The following is a 15,727-nucleotide window of genomic DNA, read 5'->3' as shown; positions in this document are numbered from 1 at the left end:
TTCCTTGGCCTCCTCACCTCTGCTGCCGTCAATACTATCAGCCCCACTGTCAGTAACGCTCTCAGAATCACCACCACCACCACCGTCGCTTTTCCCCGGTTTGCAGAGGACACGGCTTAGAAATTTCCAGGCTTTCTTCTTCTTGGGGCGTGCTGCGGGGGGTGCAGGGAGAGGGTTAGTGCATTCATCATCGTCGGCAGCCCTCGCAGGTGGAGAGAGCTTCTCATAGCTGGTACTTCTGGCACACTCCAAAGAGATCGACTCGGACACGAGCATAGAGCTGTTGCCTCCACCTCCGCTCTGTTTGGTGGAAGAAGACGCTGAGCCTGAAGATCCTCCTCCTGTCTCAAAGCTTCCATGCGTCTCCATCTTTTCTATTCTGATTTTGACGTCGAAAAGAAATGGTGGCGAGAGATGAGAATGGGATTGGAGGAGAGCGTCGAGTCGAGGCTGAGACACTCTCTTCTTTCCTCTGACTGTGATCGTGCAAATCTTGTGGTAATAGTTAGTTAGTAGTAGACCAGTACCAGTAGTATATTCTCTCTCTCTCTCTCTGTTTCTTACGTTTTACTCCTCCCTGCTGTGACGAGTTTTTTCGAGTGTGGGATGGAGTGCTGGCGTTGAATTTGACCACTCGGGCGAGTCCGCACTCGGTTTTTAAAGGCAAACCCGGGTGTGGCGCACGCGCTCCATGCGCCAAGGGCCATAGGATCCCGTGTGATCTAAAGTTGAGATCATGAAATGAGATGCAGCGCCTGGAGACCGTGGCCGCCTGGGTCCAGTCTGGGACCGCAGTTGCATGTGCGCCGTGGATTCCGGATTCCGGCCCACCCCGATTCCGATTTCCAGTTTCCAAGTGGATCTCTGAGTCATGTAGTTGCTCTATCCTCAATACCCCCATGGCCCACTAGCCCAGCCCAGCCCAACTTGATTATTAATATAAGGGGATTGATCATGATGATCCACGTGCATCCATTAACCTTTGACCAACATAAATATAAAACTATAATGCTAAAGCATACTATTATTTATTTATTTTCCCATTATCTATATGCATGCATTACTCTTACGGTCTTACTTTACTAAGATTTAGATATATACAACATAATAAAGTTGGCTTTCTTATATGATCAACTTGTCATTGACTCATCCGGTTGGACCGGTCATAAACTATGATTGTGGTTCTACTTCTCATTAACTTATAATCCACTTAAATAATACAAGATATGCATAATCAATTTGTCATAGACTATGATCCGTGTGATGTATGGACTTTGTTAAGTTTGCTCAATATTTTTTGATATATCTATATATTATAAACCTATTCTATTTAGAAATTGAGGTACAAAGCTCAATATACCCAAGCCCAAGCCTAGCCTAGCCTAGCCTAAGCAGGGATGGCAACAGATTAGGTTCGAGGAGGGTTTTTCTTTATAATGAATTCATTTATTTAAATATTTAAATAAAATGTAAAATATTTAAAAATTTTTGTTATTTAAATTTTATTTATTTTAAAGTTATTACATAATATTAAATATTTTTATGTAATATTTGTCTATTTTTAATATTTTTATTTATAACATTTAGTTATTGAAAATTTTAAATAATATTTTTTTACTTTTAATTTTTACTATTTGAGTAATATTTAAATTGAATAATTTGTAAAATTATAATTTATATTGTTAGTACATAATTTCGTTATGAATTTCATAAAAAGTATAAGATTATTAATAATCTGAATATTATCAAATCTGCCATAATTTTTTTGTGTTTTTAATAAATATTTTAAAATTATTGCATAATTTCATTATAATATTTAAATAATATTTAAATTTTTTTAATTCAAACTTTCTTTTGATAAAAAGTGGGGGATAGGATAGAGTCCGAATCTCCTGCCCACGAAAACTCTGCCCACATTTATTGCAGCCATACATGGAGAACATCTCATCCTTTTCATAGTATTATGCAGGGGGAGATGTTCCCAATTCACGGGGGTAGGTATTGTGGGTAGGCGTGGGCAGAGTTCTCGTGGGCAGGAGATCCCGACTCTAGGATAAATAGGAATTAGAGATAATTTAGAAGAGAAACTCTACTAAATTAGAGATAATTTAAGAGATAAATAGGAGTTAGAGACAATTTAGGAGAAAGTGGGGGAAAGTGGTGCTACTTGGCTAAACATTAGATAATCAAATCCTCTTTATTTATGGTTGTTAGAAATAGTTAAGCTTATGTGATTTCCTTATTGGCTTATTGGGTAATTATGTGGAATTAAAAAAATAAAAAATTCAAAAAAAGAAATTAGGAAGGGGGGTCTAGAGCAAGGAGAGGTAAGGTGACGCGGATTGTATTGCTATATATGTATATATATATATATATATATATATATATATATATATATATATATTAGGCTCCGTTTTAGAACGATGCAAATAAAGTGTGAATACAAATATGTAGAGTATAAATCGGTTCATATAAATGCAAAATTAGGTTTGTTTTGTAATAACAAATTTATCTTCTTATCAAACAGACTTTTATCTGTAATGGATGTAAACATGAATGCCAATAAAATATATGCCTTTTTTAACAAAAGCCCACATTGAATGAAAATTTACTTCTTTTTTATCGATATACATTTGCATCTCATTTTGGATGTAAACATGCATTGAAAAATGTGTTTTCTTCCATTTGTCAATGCATAATTGCATTCTTGCCAAACACTAACAAAACTGAACCAAAGTACACATTTACCCTGAACTGGGATTTACACTCCATCTGCATCATTCCCATACAGAGCCTTAAGGATTAAGCAATGCTTTCAAGTGCTCAACAAAGAAAGTATTGCCTTTTAATTCGTTAAGGCTGTTCATGTTCTTTCTACGTGTTTGCTTATCTTTTCTATATAATGTTAGTATTTCTCTTTCCCTCATCTCAATGTCACATGAATTATCCCAAACTTGTATCATTTTGTTCCCCCTTCCTTTTCCCTCCCTCCTTATCTATCTATTTATCTATTTGTATGTTTATTTATTATTGGGATTCCATTCATATTTAACATCTTTATTTTTTTAGCAAAATCTATGAAGATGTGATTGATTGAATGCCATGTTAAGTAAACAGATTGGTTAAAATTTAGGTTTTACATGCAACCAGTATTAGTGAATGCATTGTAGTTGGGCTCTTATTTCTTAATTGTTCATCCTTTTTATTTAGAAGACTAGAAATTAAGAATACAACTTTATAAAAAAAGTGAAAAGAGAGATTCAAATATGTTAATCTTAATTAAGGGTTTTTTTTTTGCAAATTTATATAATGATTTTATTTTTCAAAAAAAAAAAAAAACTGCATATGGGTTTTGCTAATGTGGCAGTTTTCTTTGTTTTGAAAAACAAAAAGCAACTCTATATGTGTCAGCTGTTTTCATTAAAAAAAAAAAGGTTCAAAATCCACGCACATTGCATGCCAACACTCTCTAAAATGTCATTAGTACCACCACTCTGTCTCTCTGAGATGTCAGCATTCTGTTTTCAAAAATGAAAATTTCTTCAAGTTACTTATTGTCATGTTGAATGATTCCTTTGCTCAATAAAATACGTCATGGCTGAGGCTTCACGTGTGAAGGCATTAGAGATCCCCAAGATATTCTCACGTTAATTAACCAACTGTCTTAGGTAGTGTTTGTTTGCAATTAATGAACCTCTGAGGTGCTTCTCTCTCTCTCTCTCACGCCATGTCTTTTATTCTTATTTCAAAACCTTACTTCTCTCTCTCTTTTACTTCTCTTTGTCAGGTGGAGTTGGTGCTACTTAGTAAACTTTTTCTTCTTATTTTATTAGATATTCAAACAGTTCAACTGCATTTGGAGAACAGAAGGAAAAAAAAAAGCTATTCAGAATCCAATGCCACACTCAGATCCTTTCTGCTTTCTCAGAGATAATATAATTCTATTTTAACAAATGCCACCCAAATTAAAAAAAAAAAAAAATTGGGGGCCCACCATCAAATGGGTCTCAGACTAGACAATAGTTACATCATTTGGTGGTGGGTCAATGAGTTCATTATATGATTACTTTTTTTTTTTAAATATCATTATTAAACTTAAATCCACATAATAATATTATAAGATGAAATTGAGCAATTCATCTACGTATAATATCAGATGGAAAAGATAAGATAAAGATGGATGATGGCTTAAACAAATGATCAGAGTTTGAGTGAGTGCCAGTGGAGGAAGACCCTCACGTGGGGGCATTTTATTAATTATATGTGTGGGAGGGAGATATCAAAACCCAACCATGTGTTGTGATGATTATTGTCTGTAGAGATGAATGGATGATAACACAACTCTTTTCATTGGATCACGATTTATAATTTATAGAATAAGATTGCATTGGTATGAAATGAAAGACTGGTCTTCCATTACTTCTATCTTTATTCCACTTTTATGATAGAATTAAGATTTTTGAGGTGGACTGAACAATAAAAGCCCCCTAACTTATTTACCTCGTAGAAATACGAAGGTGATTCTTGCATTGGAGCTCCAATCCTCTTGCTTCCTTCTTACCTTTGAACCTTTGACCAATTAAGCCATGTATTTAAATATGTAGAGGTGAAGTTTTCATCTCAAGTCTCAACATGCCATTCAGCAATTGAGGAGTGTGTCCTTTCCATTAAGAGACATAACTGATAAATAATTCAATTGATCAGTTTGTATTTGATCTAAAACATGCTTATGTTTTGTATACAAAATCAACAAATTCTTATTTTTAAGTATGCTTTTCTGGTTGTAATGTATTGTTGGAGATGATGTAGTCTTAGGAAATTGGAGGTGAAGTTCTGAGACATATCTGAGGAATGTTATTTATTTTCATTAATTTAGGTAATGGGATTTGTTGTTGAGTTGCAACAAATTCATTCGTAGAATAAAATAGAACCTTGGGTAAAATTGTGATTTTTTGCCTGTGATTCATTTACATTGAACCCCACAGAATAACAATATTTTACATTCAATTCATAAATGTGATGTGTGATTCATTTACATTCTACAAAATAACAATAATTCAAATTCTAAGACGTATCGGTACTTTGAACCACACAGAAATATGTTTTTTTTTTTTTTTCGAAATTTGGTTTTTGAGGAATTTAACACCTATATTTTTCATTAGAAAATAGTGAGGTCTCGAAACACCTATAAACGGGTGTATCAGGACCTAAAAGATACGATACGATACAATACGATACGCTTGATATAGGACGTATCGTTCGATTTTTTGAACCATGCTTTTATAGTATAACTTAAAGCCCGTTTGGGAGGGGTTATGCGTTTAATTGAGCTGTGGTTGTTGACCACTGGTATTCCGGAAAATCTACTCAGAACTAGCTTCATATTTGAATAGTGGTTTCGGTGTTTGGAAAGCTCATATTGACTTTTCCGGATTTTTATCAAACACAGCTTCTACCATTCATGTATGGGCCCAGCTTCTACCATTCATATTGGAATGCCAGAAGCCTCGTCTCAAAAGCTCCCAAATGGGCACTTAATTTCATTGCTCACAAGGTCTTCATTTGGGTGGTTGGGCCGGGTTTCACACCAAGTCAAGAAGGGCCAAACCAACTCAAAGGCCCTACTAGCCTATTACTTCAGCTCGGATTTGACATTGGCAACATTTTTCCCATTTTGGTCCATTTTGGCTAGAAACAAAATAGAAACCCTTCGCAATCTGACTAACTACGAAGATGACAACACAAGCTAACGATAATTTGATATTCTTAACAGTGCACCAACTGAGGGGTAGCCCGGTTAGTGCATTGAATGAATTGTCCCAGCGGTGGTGCGATTTCGATTCTCTCCGTAAGAAAAGAGCTGTTGATGTGATACTGTATTGTTCACTTAAAGAGTATTGACCCCTATAAAAGTGTTAGGCAGTGATTAATACCTAAAAAAAAGAAAAACCATTGGATGGTGATGGGTTTTAAGTCCAAATCCAGCCCAAAAAGGAAAACACGAGCCTAGCCCAACAGATTGGCCGGCCCATCGCAACTTACATCTGTAGTTGCCATTTGCCATTATGGGACTTTCAGCCTGCAGTTGATTTTGACTTTTCGACGACCATACACCAAATATGTAAAGAAAGAAAGCTTGGAGACAATGTTGTAAGAGTCGGCCTAGACCGGATGGTCGGACCGTGAAAATTGGGAACCAGTGGCCTTTTCGGGTCTTGGTTAAATGATGGTTTTTAGGGGTTGAGCAGTTATTCATCCAATTAACGGGTAGAAATGAAACCACACAGCATTCCTATTTTTAGTCCAATTCGAACGAGAACTAATGCTTATGGATAAATCTTTTCCTACCAAGATTGCTCTATATTGTGTTTGGCACAGGTCTCTCAGCCCAACAGTCTACAAATAGATATCTAAGGAAGAAGGTAACTTTAGGTTGTGTTTGGTTTGACAGAAAATTGAGTGAAAGTAAGGAATTTTAATAGCCTATGTTTGGCTTTTAAGGGTTTGTCTTTTTTCTTTTTTCAATGGATAACTATTATTTTAAGGATTGTTTGGATTTTGTGAAAAAATATGAAAAGTATTGTACCTTCATGTATGATTCAATAAAACTGATGCTACATTTCTAGTAAATTAGAGTGAGTTCTATACTTTTAGGTAATCGAACTTGTAATTAAGTTATGTTTCAATGGTTAGGTAGCTAACTTAAAAGTTTTTTGTCATCTAAGAGAAATTCTTGTATGATGTCACTTTTTTTCTGATATTGATCTGCGACTAAAATTTTAATTAATGTGCTTGTCTACATGATCTTCCATAATTCTTTTCACATGCCTTTTATTATTTTATAAAACCAATTTCTAATAACATAATCATAAAAAAAAAAAACATGTTAAATTCAATATTGTCTATAAAATGACAAAAATATGACTTTGTATAAATTTCATAGTTCCTTCCAAGGTAAGTAACCGGCTTGGATGCATTATATGATCATAATTTTAAATTATTATGATTGCTTAGCAAGCATCAGGTCCAAATCATAGGTTATTGGAGATTGTTATGTATTTCAATCAATCAAAACATCTCCTTTATGTATTATTCTAGCAACTATATTTTAATTCATTAACTTAAGCATATATTTGGTGTATAATTCAATTTTTGTAGATTTTTTGATTGATGGCGGTTTGATAAATTCTTTGGCTACTTGTAGTGGAGATTTAAGGATCAAATATCGTTGCAACTTGCAACAAGGGTTAGGGAGAGGTGAGATCTCCTATAAGCAAAAACTCTGCACAGATAATCGAACCGCATATGAGGAATATCTCCCCGACATGTATGTTAATAAATTCATAGGGAGATGTTTCCAAATTCCAATATGCCGATGAATGCTCATGCATGCAGAGTTTTTGTTTGCAGAAGATCCCGTCGCAGAAAGGGGGGGCTTATGAGTATACATACATATATACATATGGGAAAGACTCAAGAGTCAATTGGGCTACACTCGAGTTTCTAGTAGTGTAGTCATCAATTTCATTTTGACAAGGCTCAAAGTCTCAACTCTCAATCTCAAATCAAATTTACTTCATTTCTTTCAAAAATGGAAAAATTATCGATTCATCTTTGCTACCTTTTGATAAGGGCCTGCATCACAAATTCATACTTATATTTATTATTTATGGAGAGATATTCCTAAAATACGGTGGGATGTGACTGTAAAGTTGGTGTAAAAAGGAGCACTCTATGATGAGGCCCACCAGCCCACTACTACATAAGAATAGTGAACATTTTTTTTTTACTAATAAACAAGGTTTAAAATATTGATACGCCTGATACATCAGTAAAAGCGTATCATACTATATCAGTAGCTTTTTTATGTTTTACTTTTTTTTTTTTTTCAAAATCGATTTAAAGAAGTTGGTTTAAGGCCCAACTACCTTCTAAATCAGTAACTGACCCGATACAAACCCTGAAGGGACGTATCAATAAGCCCATCGACACAATACGTATTGGCCCATCGATACTTTAAACCATGCTAACAAGTAATTAGCAGTTAAATACAAGGGGAGAGAGAGCATCTGGCACCGTGATACCACACTACTTTGTATTGTGAAGATTGTGTAACACCGTATGGAAGTACGTAGACACTACTTTCTAGAAAGATTTGACAAAAAAAAGCAAAAGGACAAGAATATTTAATAAATAAAGTTGAGGAGCACGGAAATCCCATCATTATCATTGTTGAATGTTGACATTTCAACTTTATTTTTCTTTTTTAATTTATTTAATTTTGTTTTGGCATTTCAATGGTTGATTTGAAAATGAGAGGGCTGAAAATTAACAGCAGCCCATGGGCTCATGGGCCTCAGCCCATGGAAGTGAGCTCAGCTCATTGATGAATCGTCCCTCATCAGCCCTTGAAAGTCGAAAGCAAATTATATGTACGTGTACCCAATACCTGACGGTTAAGATCCTTATATCATGTACGATTGTACGTTTATTTTATTTCTCTCTCTCTCTCTCTCTCCACTCTATATGCATATAAGGCCACCACCCTCCGGGCTCCAGCCTCCACCCACTCCACACTAATTCTGATTTCTGCTTTCTGGTTTCAGTCAACTCACCTTCTCTCTCTTCCTCTTTTTCATACCTTGCGGGGGAGAAAAACGAGAAACAGAGAAAAAGCTTTCGAACTCTGTTCCTTCTGCTTCAGCAGCAGCAGGTATGTTCACATAGGTTCTCTCTCCCAGCAGAGAACAGAAATGTTTCCTCATGTGTTGTCTTTCTTTTCCCAGAACTATCTTAATTTCACCATTAATTCTCCCTCTTTGACTTTATTTTCTCAGTCGTTAGGCTTTAACATAGAGGTCGAATATCCCAGACGTGACCGTTAGTTGTTCGCTGAGAGGTCCTTGCCTCCTTGGTGACCGTTTTCAGAAGACTTTTGTAACTCTCATCGGGTTTAAACATACAAATCATGAATTTGGTCTTCTGAGGAATGATAAATTAAAACGACGATGATCTTGATGAGCTTTTGGTGTTTCCCTGAGTTTTCCTGATCACATACCTCCTTTTTTTTTCCCAACTCTATATGCAAAATTTAGAAAGGATCTTGTTGTTGTTGGTTGAGAGGCTACTCAGAAGAAAGAAAGAGTAAAGTCTGTAGTTATTCGTCAACATTGGTTGAATGTTTAGAAAACTGGGCAGGATTTGCCCACGAAGATAATTCCGAAGAAAGAAACATTCAATTCCCAATATGAAGGTTCTTTTGATCTTCATGCTCTAAAAGAAACTAACCACACCATTCTATATGTTTCCGTCTTATCCAGTTTCTAAAACTTGCTTTCTGTAAATTAGTCTCTCTGCTTGCCAATTCTGGAACTGCTTGAAGAGACCATATCAAATGTGATGTTTGGCATAGAACCATCTGTTAATCTGAAGATCATGTGTTTGAATATCTTTGGACTTTGCTGCAGACGAATATTAGTATTTCTAACAAATGCCACTCGTCCTAGAGTATTTTTGTTGATTCATATTTGAACTTTGCTCCAATGCATTCAGTACTGTGTTTATACAGTTGACTCTATTAACTTGTTGATCATTTGGTTTGAATTGATAGAAACTTTCAAAAGATCTATTTTAAGTCTAACGTGAATTTTACCGCCTTTGGGTCAGGCTCAATTTAAGGTTGGGAACCCTGTCACCATGTTTCGGAGAAAGAACTTGCATCATCAGGAGAATGATTCTTCACACAAAGACGCTATGGTAAACAGAGGATTATAGACTTAGAAGATAGGCAGACATGTTTATTTGTTTTTTCATTACAATTTACAAATCGCAGGATATGGCTTTAGAAGCCTTCATTACCTTTTTTATGGACAAATACTTCAATTTGATCCTTGTGTCCTCATTTATTGACCTAATAACTCAACTGAGGTTCCATACCATTGGTAAACATAAAATTAAAGAGTCCATCAAATGGTTTATAAGCCACAGGGGAAATGGCAATGCATTGCTGAGAGAATATTGCTAGAACTATATTCTGAATCATTTCCACAGTTTTTGGTCCACGAGAAGTTTTAATCAAATAAGTAGATCAGTCCTTTTTAAAGCAAATTTTTATGCTTTTCATAAAGCAAACATGATATCAAAATTCACTGATGTTAAACAAGATGGTAATGTGGTTAGTTCTAAAATATAGCAAATCCTTATTCTGTGAGCAGGTTAAAGAGGTCAGAATTGCCATTGGTCCACTATCAGACCGTAGTCTACAATACTGTACTGATGCATGCCTGAAAAGATATTTAGAAGCTCGGAACTGGAACCTGGAAAAGTCTAAGAAAATGCTGGAAGAAACACTGAACTGGAGGTCAACTTATAAGCCTGAGGAGATCCGTTGGGTAAGTCCGGCAAATTTTACTCCAGTCTAGTACATATCAAATACCACCCATACTTGTATCTCTGTTGTTTGTTAAACATTCTTGCAAGTGAAGAGAATGTTTATTATATAGGAGCTACTTGCTATATAGTGGAGTAACTCTCTGTAACAAAATTTGTTGGACTTTCTAGCTTGAGGTTAAGTTATGAATATTGGGCTTACAGACCTGTTTAATTATCAGCATGAAGTGGAAAAAGAAGGTGAGACAGGGAAAGTGTCCAGAGCAAACTTTCATGATCGACATGGGAGGACTGTTCTTATAATGAGACCAGGAATGCAGGTTTTGTACTCAGTTTCCATTTCAGGTTTTGCATCAGTTCTAGTGGTTTTGAAAAATAATCTCTTTTGCATTTTTTTCTTTTGCAGAATACATCATCATCAGATGGCCACATCCGACATCTAGTGTATCTGCTAGAGAATGCTATCCTTAACCTTCCTGAGGATCAAGAACAGATGTCATGGTTGATAGATTTCACCGGATGGTCATTGAGCGCCAGTGTTCCCATCAAAACAGCCAGGGATTCTGCACACATTTTACAAAACCATTATCCTGAGAGGCTTGCTGTAGCATTTCTCTACAATCCCCCAAGGATTTTTGAAGCTTTTTGGAAGGTTTGGGCCATTCACCCCACAATTAATTCTGTTTTTTTTAAGGGTACATAGGTGTTACAAATACAAAGTAGTCTTTAAGAATCCGGATCAACCTAGTCATTTCAATGGACAAACCCAGGAGTGACTGAGAAACCATCAAGTTATTAAGTAATCTGATTGAATGGCCTAGTTCTAACTAATCCAGATAGCCTGGGTGGTTTTCCTTGCTGCCTTTTTTGATAAGATATTCCAATTTCTATCAGTTCATTGAGCTGCTCACATTTTGTCTGTGCAGGTTATCAAATACTTCCTGGATCAGAAAACATTCCAGAAGGTGAAATTCGTCTACCCAAATAACAAAGACAGCGTGGAGCTCATGCGGTCGTATTTTGATGTTGAGAACCTTCCAGTGGAGTTCGGGGGAAAAGCTAAGCTGCAGTATGACCATGAAGAATTCTCAAGATTAATGATGCAGGACGATGTTAAAGCTGCCAGAGTGTGGGGGTTTGAAAACAAGCTTTGCCATATCAATAATGTTTATTCAGGAGCAGAGGTGGCTCCCGAGCAGGTGCCTCTTGCACCACCAGCAAGCTGAATTAGCCCAACCCAACAACCAGACAGTACCATTTGGTAGTCATAATTGATGCCTTGTATGGTTTCCACGGCCCTTGAGTTAATTGTGGCCGACCATTATCTCATTTGAAAAAGAAGAATAAAAGTCAGAGCTGATTCAAGCTCAATTAGTAGGTTTCCAAAGAAAATTCAGCAAAATGAGACCCATTCATGGATCAAACTGATCATAATTCAGGTATGAACATTGCAGAGCTTATTCCTGGAACCAGCAGAAGCGTACAATTAACCATTTACAATAACAATAGCAAGTGGGATGATTATCAAATTTAACCATATATAGACCATAAGAATTCGTATCACCCATCCAGAAGACCCACCTTTCTTTCCATTAACAGAAAAAAAAGGCCTCAGTACTAGCAGACCTGTTGAACAAGCAACACAGTTGAGTGCAAATTGTGCAATGAAATGCATCTCAGGAATAAAATGTAATGAATAGGATTACGAGGCGAACCAGGAAGTCTATGACTACAATAGCCTTCTTTTAAAGCTTCTAGTGGTTGCTTGATAAGTGCAGACTAGAAAACCTACTCCTATTCCAAGACCCAAACAAACTCCCAGGCTAATCCCAACGCCCACCCTCACTCCAGCGTTGAACCATGAGAATTCGCCACCGTAACCTTCTAAATATTCTGCTCCTGTGTACTGCTCATCGTAGTCTTTTATTGTCTCTGGTTTACATTTCTGGTACTCCGATATCTGCAATCAAGGAAACAGGAATCGGGATGATAACAAAGCAGGAAGATCATAGCTGAAAGCTACAGGCTAATAATGATAGCAAAGTAATAACCAATTGTTGAACTTATCAAAGCCAGATGAAAAGTAATCCCACTGTCAAAGAGATTCAATCTGCAATAACTAAATTCTCAAATCTCAACTACTACAAGGCATTTAAGTTGATGACTCAAACAGTACCTAATTCTTTTGAACTTCAAGTATCCCCTCCCACTACCATCCTCACAATAGAGATTTCAGTTAGCTACTAATTATGCGTCCTTCTAATCTAATCCATTTAAAGGCGATCCGAATTTGATCTTGGATCAAGTATGAATCCACACGCATCTCATCTCAAATGACCCAATCTGATGATACAGGAAAAACTTATAACCAACCAGTCAACCGGTATCAGAAAAGTGGTAATCAATCGGGTGGTTTTCATCAAAATTCTCACGGGGTTGAGATTGGTCAAAGTTGGGTATCGTACTTTTCCTGCATCATAGATTTGCCCTAATGCTATGTCATGGTGATTTCGATCTCTGAAATCAACAGAAAATGTCAAAAACCTGATTGTCCAAATATCTTTTCCTGATTCAGGAACTGAAAATTTGAAGCTTCTGAATTGAGAAACCAATTCTCATTTTTATGGGTCTCGCTATGTGTCCGTTTTGCTGATGATAGTAAGACCCAAAAAAGAGAATTAATTTCATTAAAGAACACAGTCAGGTTTTTTTTCATATGTTTTAATTTTATAAAAAAAGAAGCCAGATTCTGAAGTTAAGGGTGTCCTTGCCAATTATATGATATTGTTATCCAAAACAAAACTACTCCTGAACCATTCAACCTAAGAGCTTGAGCTTTAGAGATAGATATCTATTCTTTAACACACCCTCGCACGAAATTTAATTAATTATAACAGGAGCAACGAGAATCCAACACTAGACCAAGATCATTCATATGGATTAAAACCCCCCGAGTGTGGCCGCAGATTTCCTAAAATGGATCATCTTCGTCAGTCCAAGAGCATCAGTTTCAAACAAGGAACACTTGAGCAAGCAGAACGAATTAGCAAACGAAGTACCTGGAAAGCAAGCTCAGATGGATTATCTTTCTCGCATTCAGTTGTTTCATTCTCTGGGATTGAATCCAACATCCCTTTTATTCTGTGCTTCTTTCGAAAACTGAGCTGCAGAGTCTTTGTCAAGATGATAGGAGTCCCAGAGAAACAACCTGCAACATAAACGTCAATGGTTGGTGAAAGTAACTCAGGACCCACATACTGTTTTCCCTTCAAGAATCCTGTTCCTGCAACTATCTTGGATTCACAACTCATGCTCCACTGCTTTCCATGGCTTTTGCTTTTCAATTCATCGACAGAACCATTACAATTAGACATCTCCAGTATGCCAGAGAGCACCGGTTTGTCTTTGTCATGAATATCGAACTTCACACTCCCAATCATCATTATTCTGTCTGTGCTCACAAACGTGACTTCTTCAGATTTCTTATCCGCTCGGTCTCGTCTAAGAAGGGAAGAGATGCCTTCAGAGTAGATGCTACTTCTCACACCATTCACTTCTAGGTGGGTTTCAGGACTGAGTGGGATATGGTTGAGAGTCAGGTACTCGGGGGTTGAATTGTCGACCTCACAATTACTGATCCTCACATAGAACACTCTCAGTTGGAACCAAGATGACGATAACATGCTGCAGAATTGGTAAGGAGACTGCTTTATAATCTTTCGGCCATGATCATCTGGTTCATCCTCGTTCACAGTCTCGTAGGAATGCCCCATGGCTTTGGAGTTTAATCTTCTTCACTAGATAGCTTTTGCATTCATGTAATTGGAAGAAACCTGTTACAAACAAGGATGGAAACTTGAGAAAGAATTATATACGAAAGAATAAACTGAACAAGAATTACAGAGCCCTGTTCAAAGTTTGGATATTGAAATGGAAGATTAAAAGAAAAAAAAAAGAAGAAGATGAACCCAGAAATGTAGCTGCCCAATTTCCAAATCTTTAGATTAAATTCAATAAAATAAAACCAAATTAAATGGAACAGAAATTTTTGCGAAACAAGAACGGGAAACAGAAAGAACGGAGGATTTCGGTTAAAGCTGAAATAGTCCACCAAAGACTAGGGTGGCAGAAGTGGATAGAAGCATCTCTGTGTTACAATGTCAATTCAACACGAAAGAAACCCAGTTGCGAGGAGGAGAACCTTCTCTAACAAAATACAGTACCTACTTAACGGGTGTCTGTCTTGGTTGGGTAGGACGGTGCTCGAATTATGAAATCTGCATACAAATGTATACCAAATTATTCCTGCTCAGAACAATGTAAATCCATCGAGTCTTAAACAAAGGAATAGAAAGAACCCAGATACTAGATGAAAACAAAGTGTCAATGTTGTAAGTCTGAAAAAGAATAGAACTCAGAGCTAGAGCTTGAAAAGAAAAATAGAAAAGAATTCAAGCACAGAAACCCACCAATAGGCCGCCGAACCAGATAAATAAAGAAGAAGAAGAAGAAGAGAAAGCCTGCTTTTTCTTCTTCTTCTTCTTCTTCTTCTTCTCTTTAGTTCAGTTATCGGTTATACTTGTATCTGACGCAAGAACAAGCTCCAAAATCGTTAATTGCCAAAAAAGAAAAAAGAAAAAAGAAAAAAAAAAAACTTTGGCTCTTTCTTATAAAAGAGGAAACAGTCCGATTCACAGTGAATGATATAGGGCCACTCTCCTTGTTCTTGTTTATGAAAAGTTATGTAATTTCTTATGAAGTGGCTTTGATAGGAGCAAAAATTTCAGCTTCTTACCTTGGCCTCACGTCAATACAACGACCATCCCAAAATGGTAGTCCATTTATTTTTCCTTTCTCCCCACTTGACCCTTTCTCCACTTTGCTAATAAGTGGTCTTCTATCATCCACAGGATAACGTTGTGGCCCCAAGAGATTTGTCGAATCTCTTTGAAGAGGCCATGACCATGAAACCAAAGACTAATAGTATCTTGGAGAAAATTTGGACAGGCAACAAGAAAATACTCAGAAGTTAAATTGTTCACGTCCTCAAATCTCTTAAGCAGACAAATAGGCTTTCTTTTTAACTCTTTTATTATTTTTAAATTAATATGAAGAAAGAGGCTAGAGGTGGAAAAAATAAAGAAATCTTTCTCCTGCTTTTGATCAGTTTGTTTGATTCGGGATGTGATTTTGCTAAAATGTTATTGGCAACGAATGGTGACTAGATAGGAGAATGGGCCCAGTGTGAGTAAGACTCTGGGATCTTATCCAACCCAAATGACAAGCACGCTCAATATGTGGACTTCTCGCCCTGAAAGGGATGTGAAGGCTTTTGAAA

General features: G+C 36.5%; 2 protein-coding genes across 5 annotated transcripts; one reads left to right on the top strand and one right to left on the bottom strand.

Moving 5' to 3' along the window:
- The first annotated feature begins 8,563 nt into the window (after nt 1-8,563).
- LOC104595697 (uncharacterized) lies at nt 8,564-11,781 on the top strand. The gene is made up of 6 exons (XM_010256554.3): nt 8,564-8,713; nt 9,667-9,756; nt 10,215-10,391; nt 10,611-10,709; nt 10,796-11,041; nt 11,316-11,781. Exons 2-6 carry the CDS (start codon nt 9,697-9,699, stop codon nt 11,613-11,615), a joined length of 882 nt encoding a protein of 293 aa, XP_010254856.1. The 5' UTR covers nt 8,564-8,713; nt 9,667-9,696; the 3' UTR covers nt 11,616-11,781.
- LOC104595696 (uncharacterized protein At1g01500) lies at nt 11,782-14,958 on the bottom strand. Of its 4 annotated transcripts, none has more exons than XM_010256552.3 (5): nt 14,859-14,958; nt 14,613-14,666; nt 13,449-14,222; nt 12,105-12,349; nt 11,782-12,015 (listed from the first exon to the last, which is right to left on the bottom strand). In XM_010256552.3, exons 3-4 carry the CDS (start codon nt 14,160-14,162, stop codon nt 12,119-12,121), a joined length of 945 nt encoding a protein of 314 aa, XP_010254854.1. In that variant the 5' UTR covers nt 14,163-14,222; nt 14,613-14,666; nt 14,859-14,958; the 3' UTR covers nt 11,782-12,015; nt 12,105-12,118. The 4 variants fall into 4 exon arrangements, with proteins under 4 accessions (XP_010254854.1, XP_088743645.1, XP_010254853.1 ...); XM_088887519.1 differs by lacking the exon at nt 14,859-14,958 and adding an exon at nt 14,756-14,844; XM_010256551.3 differs by having other exon boundaries at nt 11,782-12,349.
- Between the last annotated feature and the right edge of the window lie 769 nt (nt 14,959-15,727).

This window comes from Nelumbo nucifera, chromosome 5 (genome assembly GCF_055504915.1).
Source record: "Nelumbo nucifera cultivar China Antique chromosome 5, China Antique-T2T, whole genome shotgun sequence".
Taxonomy (NCBI): domain Eukaryota; kingdom Viridiplantae; phylum Streptophyta; class Magnoliopsida; order Proteales; family Nelumbonaceae; genus Nelumbo; species Nelumbo nucifera.
This window is presented reverse-complemented; position numbering and strand designations above follow the sequence as displayed.